This window comes from Euprymna scolopes, chromosome 24, assembly GCF_053919585.1.
Source record: "Euprymna scolopes isolate OS-2025 chromosome 24, ASM5391958v1, whole genome shotgun sequence".
Lineage (NCBI taxonomy): Eukaryota > Metazoa > Mollusca > Cephalopoda > Sepiida > Sepiolidae > Euprymna > Euprymna scolopes.
In genome coordinates, this window is record NC_136505.1 from 43748006 (window position 1) to 43758315 (window position 10310).

Sequence of the window (10310 nt, forward strand, 5' to 3'; positions counted from 1 at the left end):
GCACCTGGAAATAAATGTCTGTTGTTTCAATGGAAAAAAGTGAGTTGAGTTGAGTTATTACTTGTTTTGGTTTCCTTGCGATAGTCTACAGGTTAACACATGTGTAACGGTCCACAAACATTTTTTTTTTTTTTTTAATTTCTACCGAATATAATTTCTAGATTTTTTTCTAAATCTACAAAAGATTATACAGGATCAATTAGAAATAAACGTAAACTTGTCATTGAAGGCCAAACCGTCGACGATGAATTCCTGAAAAAAATATTACCTTGCGAGATCATTCACTTTCCAAGCTTTAAGTTTCCAGTGACAAAAATTCTAATACAAGAAACGAGCTGGAGCAGAAAGTCGCTTTAAAATGGCACATTACCTTTCCAAAGGGCTGGTTATAACTGATCGAACCTTTTCCAAGTCAGTGCTGATCAGCGTCTTATGGAAGGAATGGTCGGTGAGGGTCATCACTCCAATAATCTTCATGCCAGCATCACTGTAAAAGAGGAGTTGGTTCACAGAATCGAGGGCCAAGCCATCAGCAATTGAATCTGAGAAGTAAAATTTTAAAAAGAATGAATTAAAAACTGAATCATAAAACTAAAGAAGAAATCTGGAAGCAGTTAGCTCCTAAAAGGGTTGTTTTTGTTTTGTTTTGTTTTTTGTATTGATAAATTTTATCTGTTTTTCATGGCAGTTATGATGATAATAAGAATAAGAAGAAGAAGAAGAAGAAGAAGAAGAAGAAGAACAACAACAACAACAACAACAACAACAACAAGATAAAGCAGCAACATTTGACCTGTTAGTCTTTTTAAAATCTGTTTTCTCCTCTTCATTCAGCTCATCATTTTTCCTTAAGGATCTTCCTTTCTTTATATCTACTGCAGAAATAGATGACATATAATTGTTTTGGTTTATAATGATCTCATCTTCCGTTTGTTTAATGCACAATCTCAGAAATTTGAAGGTTCCATTTTCATGCATTTTTTTCTTACTTGCCATGGTGTAGTTTTGGCACAGTTTATTTGTCAAAGATGTTGAGTGTTCAGTGTGTATTGTCCAGTTCCGTGGAGAAGGGCCCATTCCTGCGCTGATGTGTAGTAAAGAGAAGTAATCCACTTTTTAGAAGCACGGAGAAAATGAAATTCAAAACATGAGGTTAGAAAGAACGACCATGTGCCAAACTACACCATGGCAAGTAAGGAAAAAAAAAGGAAAAAAATGTATTGCTTTTAAAAAATATTCCTGTTAAAGACTTTGTTATAAGCCGAAAATTTGAAATTTTAAATACATATTTGTTTATTAAAAAAAAAACCTCATTAGTAAAGTGTAGTTAATGGCTAACAAGCAAATCTAAATTAGTGAAACCATGTGACTCTTATTCCCCACCATTGATTTCCTCTAAATCCTCCTTATCAGCGTTAGGATAAAGATTGGGGTGAGGATTATCAGCAGGAGCTGTCCACTTCCTGCCCTAAAACCAGTAAAACCAAATAAACACAAAAAAATATTCAAAATGGAAAAAAAGTACTTTGAAAGCATCTTTTTAAGAATTTAAATTTGAAAATAGGCGAAAATGAAACACGAATAAGATGCAATGTTTGTACAACCATGTCACTCCTCTCGACAACTGCCGATCCCAACATTGTTTGTCATGGTTTTCTATGCCTCCTCATGTCTTCTTCCTTGTACTTGCTCTGGTTGGGTAATCTTGCCGATTGTCGATGATATGAATGCTGGTTTACAATTATAAAAACAACACAAACTCACACGAGGAAACACAACTTATGTTGTTTTCTATTCATCTTCATATTTTCTAGTTCTTAATCTGGCTGTTGACAGTTTGCAAGGGTGCGAGCACTGGCTTATAATTATAAAAACAGAACACTAACTTACAAGAAAAAAAACACGACTCTGTACATCATGTATAAATCAGATATACAGTGATAAAGAATCTCCTGTTGTCTGTTGATAACCGTTTATCAAGGCAGGGTTGTTGATCAGTTCATTGCCTGTGGAATTCTGCTAAAGCTCTATCCATCCTCACCTCCAATCTTTTCATTTAACTCCAATCTCTTCCATTTCTCTTGAGGAACCTCTGAGTCACCAGCTGTTGTCAACTGTCCCTAAAACTAACTCTGACTCCTAAATTTATTGACTCAAAATCAGAAATCCTACATCCAGCCTATTGTCTTAGTCATCATTACACCTCATTAATAGAAACTGAATATGTCTTAGCTTACCCTATCAGTCACTTCTAGTTGAATATCTGGAAACTGACCACCAATAATTTTGAGAGTACAGACGACCTCAGTGCCCCCACCCCATCGTCTTTTTATTCATCTCAGTTTCTATACTTTTGTTCTGCTAATGAATTACTGCCTTCCATTGTCGAGGGGGGATATTGGCTTTGTGCTGGGGCTGGGGACGTCTATAGTATTATACGTTCCAATAACAAAAAGACAACCATTTTCATATCATCAAGAAGAAAAAAAGTGGGAAATTACTAATTATACATTTTTATTAAATAAATAAATAAATAGAGATAAAACCTAATCAGCTTCAAGGCGTATCAGACATTTTCTGTGTTGAATGGCCATTTTGACTGACTGAGTGACTGTATCATGTAATGCATAATGAAAAAAAGATATTTCATCTGAAACATTTAAGACAAAAAAAAGTCAAGAAGAATAAACGATAACAAAGTAAATAAAAATAAAAATAAAAAAATAAAAAATCTGGGGAAATAATATTTCATAGAAACTAATTGTAGATATATAATTATTTTTTGTTTGAAAATAGGTAAAACCCCTTAAGAAACACCAGTTAGATTCAACTATCCATAATATAAATCTCACCTGTCTGTTTAAATGTATGCATGTATGTCTCGCAAAATCTTTCGACAGAGGCGACGGATTTTCATGAGATCAGTATAGTTTTGATGATCGACCCTTCGGACGAAAAATATTGAAAAATTGCCTAAAAGCATTAATCCCTTCACCTTCAACTCGGCACTTTTCTATAGGGAGGGGTTGCTTTTTTCGCCGATATTTTCGAAAGTCATCCCCTCTTTTTGATTGTCTGGACTTAATTTAAAATTACGTCACTTCCGGTGTGGCGATGAGCGCAACAGCAAACATGTCACTTTTTTTCACGTCCTTTTCCTACTTTGCAGTATGGTTTCGAGCATGCCTGCCTACTACCACTTTTCTTTTTTTTTGCCCAAAACACACCTCCAAACATCCGGGCAACGCCGGGCACCCAGGCTAGTTTTATTATAAAATAAAATAGTTGAATCTAATTGGTGTTTCTTAAGGGGTTTTACCTATTTTCAAACAAAAAATAATTATATATCTATAATTAGTTTTATTCCCCCAGATTTCTTTTTCTGGGTTTCTGCTGTCAAGTGTTTACTTACTTTCGGTTAATTTCTTAACAAGGGTTTCTTGTTTTCCATCAATTCTGGCTCTTTTGATTGACTTGTGTGCCACATCTGTCCAATAGATCATTTCCCTGCGGGGGTCGTAATCCACAGCGAATGGGCAGAAGTGGTTCTCAACATCCAGGGCGTGAACGTTGCGAGTCTGAAGACTAATCTGAAAGATCTGCTTCCTGTAACCATCGGTGACCAGCAAAAAGTTATCCAAGGACAAATCGGTGACACATGTGCGTCTGTCCTCTCCCAGGTGATAACCAAGTCCACATTTGCACCAGAACGACCGGTTCTCTCCCGGAAGACAAAGATGTTGACAGGTTTCCGAAGGACAAGGGGCTATAAAAAATTTAAAAAAAGAAATATTTTTCAAAATTCTATCATCAGGTGTGATTAATGTTCATTGGTGACTGGAGGTTTATTGTAGTGACAGAATCGTAATACGATTCTGACGAACGCTAAAAAGCAAATAGCTCCAATTGTTACCTTCTTTTTCACTTTATTTAGATTAACTCTCTTTTTCACTTTTAAAGGCAAGTTAGTTTTCACAGGAACATGTTAGCAGAAAGTATTTTCAACCAATTAAAATCATTTCTAACCCCATAAGTAACAAACCTGTTTAATTACAAGCTTAGAAACTCCTATAAAGCAAAAAGGAATCTACAATGACTTACATACACGCCTCCATCAGCTAGTGCATATCTATACATTTATTAACAAGAACAAGGTAAACCAACACACATACACAATGCCACGCTGCCAAATACATATGTATATTATTCACACTATGAACATTTTGACATGTGACTACTTACGCAACTTTATTTACCAAACACAAGTTTGCATAAATGGAGACTAATTAATTGAAAATAACTTTTATGTTCTTATAAACTTATAATGTTCTTATAAACTTATAATGTTCTTATAAAATTATAAAATTGTGAAAATGCTTTATAATAAAGTTTTATTTTTCTCAATTCTACATTTAGAAAAGTCTGTTTCTGCTTGCTAACTTGTGACCTTCTATTCTTTCAATGTTTCATTTATTTCGATTTTAATATGCGTTGCCAAGGTCACTGGAAAAATAGTTGGATCATTCTACCGCTCTAGAAGTATCTCAAAGCTGATGAAATCCTATACCTAGGATAGAATACTATTGCCACATCTAGGAAGGAGCTGCTCGGAGGAACCTATCCTACCTTGAAATAGTTCAAAACTGATTTTGAGACCTAGTAGGTGATACCCTTTTCTCTTCCATTCAACGTCTTGCCTACAGAAGAGATGTTGCTAACCTGTCTCTGCTCTATTGTTATTTTCATGAGAAGTATTCATCTAGGCTTCAATCTATGGTTCCCCCTTGCCAAACTTTCTAAAAGAATACTTGTTAGCTTAAACTATTCTCAACAATTTCCCTATTTGTTCCTAAATCTAAGCAAGGATTCTATGAACAAAGCTTTTTTCCTAGAACTGTCCGCCTGTGGAACTCTGTTCCATTCGCCTGCTTTCCAGCTGACTACAATATGGTCGTCTTCAAGTCCAATGTAAACAAGTTCTTGCTGAGACGCCCCTTTAAATAATCAATCTATATCAAATTTCCACTGCTAACATTTACTATACTGTTGTTCTGATGCCTATTTGTACTCATTAACCCTTATCCTCGAGTGGCATTGGGCCTCGATCAGTACTGACTCCCTTATAAAAACAATTATATATATATTTATTATGTACTAAAATATGTGTGTATATATATATATATATATATATATATATATATATATATATATGTATCAAAAAATAAATAATAATTATATATATGTCTATAGTAATAATTATATATATATATATATATGTATATGTCTAGCTGCACTGATGAGTTGTGAAACAGCAAAACAGTATTGTATGTGGATGATTATATATATACACACACACACACATATATAATTATTACTATGATTATTTGTTAATACTAGTGATACTAGTGTTTCATCCTTTCAGGAATCATCAGTGTAGGGTGTCACGATTACCACCGGTCGGGATATTCAAACCCGACAATGAAGTCATCTCTCACTCCATTAGCAAGGAACAAACCCACACAGCCAATGTTAACAGTGGTATATATATATATATATATATATGTGCGCCATTTTCTCAAACATAACCTTCATACCCAATTCATATTAAATGTTAGTGTGGTTTTTGATTGTATCTAAAGATGCTGTTGTCGTTCAAAATGGCTCTACTAAGGCCAGGATGCACGCCTGCATATAAAAGACTTGCTGATTAACATCTACACGTTATCAGTTTAAAATTCTTTATTTAAAGAATATTTAGTCGCCAATTACTTTTACGGTAAGGAAAAAGAGACAATTATCAAAAGATTTAAATTGTTACACGAAATAAATAAATAAAATATTCCTTTTGAAGAATTTTCAGTTGAAATCCACAATCATTTTTTTATTTTTTGTTTTAATATTTAGCTGACAATAATTTTTATTGTGTTTTTTTTTTTTTTTTTTTTTTTTTTTTTACAAAGGCATCACCACATTATCAAGGCCCAGAGGCCACTCAAGGATAAGGGTTAAAGAGTGTACAGTAGAAGTTGGTCAATATAGTAATCATTAGTAATGAAAATTTGGTAAATTTAATAACTTATATGGAACGGCTCATCAAGAACTTATTTACTTTAGACTTGAACAAAACCATATTGTAGTCAGCCGGAAAGCAGGAAAACGGAAGACAATTCCACAGGCGTGCAGTTCTAAGAAAGAAGCTTTGTTCATGGAATCTACGTTTAGGTTTAGGCACAGATAAAGAGTGGGGGAAATTATTGATAGTGTTTACAGCTAGACGAGTGTTTCTTGTGAAAGTTTGGCGAGGGGCGACCATAGATTGAAGCTCAGTTGAACACTTTCCATGAAAATAACGATACATCAGAGACAAACTCGCAACATCTCTTCTGTGAGATAGAGGTTGCAAGGAGGAGAAAAGGACATCTCCTACGAGGCTACGAAGTCTATTTTGAACTCTATCAAGGCAGGACAAGTTCTTTCTAGCAGCTCCTGCCCAGATGTGGCAACAGTATTCCATCCTTGGACGTACCTGGCTCTTATATAGATAGAGAATAGCATCAGCAGTGAGATATCTACTGGATCGATAGAAAGATCCCACCATTTTTCCAGCGGCCTTGGCAACAGATTTGATATACGTGTTCCATTTAAGATCAGGAGTAATGGTCAAGCCCAGAAGCTTGTCAAAACTTGAGGCCTCCTGAAGACGAGAGCCATTCATTTCAATTGATGACAAATGTGGATTAGAATGTTGATGATGTAAAGAGAGAAGCTTGGTTTTAGATGCATTAAAAGTAACCAGCCACTCCTTTCCCCATTGTACTACGTGCTCAAGATCAGAGGAGAGAGAATTGGAGAGAACTTGCTCGTTTACTGTCTTAGATGTGGTACCATAAATGGTAGTGTCGTCAGCATAAATGTCTACAAATGATGTAAGGATATGATTTGGAAGATCATTAATGTAGATCAGGAAAAGAGTTGGGCCCAGGATGGATCCCTGAGGGACACCGGCATTAATACTGTGAGCTTCTGATTTTTGCCCCTCAACTACTACTCTTATGAACCTATCAGAAAGAAATGATTTAATAATTGAGAAGACTTTTCCAGCTATACCATAGCTAGCGATCTTATGAAGTAAACCTTTATGCCATACCCTATCAAAGGCTTTAGATATGTCAAGAGCAATTGCCCTAGAAAGATTGCCACCGCCGAGAGATTTGCTAATCCTATGCGATATAACTGTAAGGACATCTGCTGTAGATCTAGCAGAACGGAAACCATATTGAGTGTCACTAAGAAGGTTATTTTTGTTGAGATGTTTGATTACTTCTGTATTTAATACAGATTCTAGCAACTTACTCATGACGCACAGGAGACTTATTGGCCTGTACTGAGAGGGGGATGAGCGATCACCTGAATTCTTAAATACAGGGCATACTGATGAGATTTTCCAGGGAGATGGGAAACTATTCTCCTTAAGACAACGTTTAAACAGTTTTGTAAGTATGGGCGCTAGTTCAGGTTGAAGTTTTTTGAGTACTATAATTGGAATACCATCAGGGCCAGTTTCTGAATTTTTGAGATGAGGATTGATAATTCGTATTATTTGGATTATTTGGATTATTTGGATTACCGCTTTCATTTTGAGTGTTATTCGCACAATGTTTCGGTCGATGTAACCTCTGACCTTCTTCGGGTGTATCTTTTTGAATTCATATATCTTTTTTTGTCGTTTTGAGAATTTGGATGGAATTTTGAAACGAACCCTTTGTTTAATCCACGTGGGTAATGTGCTTTTTTTTTTCTTTTTTTTTTTTCTCAATCATGATTGGGTAAACGTCCTAAGCGGTTCGACACTCAAAATACAATTGTGAATTACTACTACTCAGTTATGGCTGACGGAACAAGAGCATACTACTCCGATGGATTAAATAAAGAGTTCCATTTGAAATTCTGTGCAGATTCTGAAATTCGACAAAATGATTCATGATACATCTAAGAAGGTTCGAGGTGATATTAACCAAAACATTTGTGAATAACATTCAAAATGAGAACAATAGTTCGAATAATCCAAATAATACGAACTAGTTTTATGATAAGAAGAAATCTATTTATTTTGATAACACCAGGTGCTTTAAATTTGGAAGCAATTGTGAAGTTCTTTTCTCTAATCCGTTTAGTTTTGGTTGACTATGGATACTCCATGAAGAGTGCCTGTACATGAAATTCTGTGGCAAGAGTTGCACAATCCCAACAACACATCTCTCGAATGGCACTGTTTTAATCCCAGTTGCAAGCATATATAGGTTCAGGATGACTGAAAACAATGCCGAAATAAGCGGAAAGCACATACAGCGCCTAGTATTTCCAAATGGTCACCCATCTGGTACTGGCCAGGGTCATAGTTGCTTAACTTTGGTGATCTGATGAGAACCGGTGTGTCAATGTAATTATGCCATTCTCTAATACCCCCTGCTAAAAGTATGAATCCCGTTTCTGTAATTATAAATGAAAGAGTAAAGATTCCCAATCAGGGTCCACAGTTTCTCATAATATTAGTAAACCTTACATGCATTATTAGATGATAAATTTTGTCATTAACAGCAAATTATGCAGATAGATGAAGAAAACAACTGTGGAATTTCGTTAGGTTACCATAAGCTGCATAATATTGAACATGTAAATTTATTAATTATACCTACTTTCAAAATCTGGTTGATTTTGCGTGTCAAATGTCAGGAGGTCATAGGCCATTCCAACATCGGGATGAAGAATATCTCTCACTTTTGCCATTGTGTCTAAACGAGCAGCATGGATGCCATTTCTCTCAGGATTAAAATCCGTCCATAAAAGGTAATCCTAAAAGTAAACAGGGGAGATAACTCATAAGGCTTGGAAAAGGGGAGATAACTCATGCGGTTTGAAAAAAGAGCTAAATCATGAGAATGGAAAAGGTACATAAGTCGTGATAGTTAACAATGGGAGAATTCACTTAATAAGAACTGAAGTATTTAACTTTTATTTAATACAGCTCAATATACTCTTTATGGACAGTTTTACATTGTTAGTAGTAGAAATGCAGTGAATGTTGTATTTACATGGATAAAATCTTCAATAAGCAGTTTCTTTCGGCTAAGTTTACTTTTGGCAGCCTCATAAATTTCACTACCCTTATTTTGTCCTTTAGTCCTCACATTCCATGAGCGATGTTTCTGACAAAGGGGGAAGAATTGCTGTTTTCTGGGTCGGAACACTTGTCATTGGCTAATTTTTGACCATGAAGTAGTAGTATTTTTTTTATTTTTTATTTTTTATTTTTTTTTTTTTGTTACTCATAACATAAAGTGACTTTATGTCTTGTCTGGAGTGATTTCCATTAAAAAAAATAATTTAGAAAATTCCAGCATGCACTATAAAAACGTACAGATTTTATTCTCTTTTGTGTTCTGCTATCAGAGATAACACAGATGAGTATGTTCTATCCAGCCTACTCCCCTCGGAGGGAGGAGGTGTAAAACCGCAGCAAACGAACAGACTATTTAAAAATAATGCCACCATATGCATGCTGCTAATTAAAGAAACTTGCAATTAAGTTGTACTCTCGCACTAACAACACAAGCATGCTAATATATTAATAGATATTTTGTATGTCGGTTCATTCACATGTATAAATGTGCATAATGTCAGCCAAAATGAACATGTCTTCTTGATTCCTTTATAAGATTCACATGTTTCCCAATCCAATAAATCGATGCCTCCGTTTAGTCTCAAGATACAATGGACACACCTGTAAGGGTAACTGGACATGTAATTGTGAGGCAATACATATATATATGCATATATATATATACATATATGTGTATACATATATACATATATATGTATACATATATACATATATATGTATACATATATACATATATATGTATGCATATATACATATATATGTATACATATATACATATATATGCATGCATATATACATATATATGCATGCATATATACATATATATGTACACACACACACACACATACATACATACATACATATATATATATATATATATATATATATATATATATATATATATATATATATATATATATATATATATAGATAAATGTTGTTTTTTGTTTTGGTTTTAGCGATATGCTTTGAATGAATTCAATTATTTACAAAAGCGCATATTTTACCTAAATGCAGGTTGGGAATAATTTTCCCTTTTAACCAATTTGGTAACCCCACATAGGGAGCGGTATATATATTATTTAGATACAAATATGTATACATATATATATATATATATATATATATA

At 34.4% G+C, this 10310-nt stretch overlaps 1 protein-coding gene across 2 annotated transcripts in view; it reads right to left on the reverse strand.

Moving 5' to 3' along the window:
• Positions 1-10310, reverse strand: part of LOC145246679 (low-density lipoprotein receptor-related protein 6-like) — a 166729-nt gene that overhangs the window by 56172 nt on the left and 100247 nt on the right. For both annotated transcript variants that reach the window (XM_080108393.1, XM_080108394.1), the window contains exons 10-12: positions 8697-8853; positions 3413-3766; positions 371-542 (exon numbers count right to left, since the gene is read on the reverse strand). In XM_080108393.1, coding sequence (XP_079964519.1) covers positions 371-542; positions 3413-3766; positions 8697-8853 — 683 coding nt within the window. The remainder of the gene's footprint in view (positions 1-370; positions 543-3412; positions 3767-8696; positions 8854-10310) is intronic.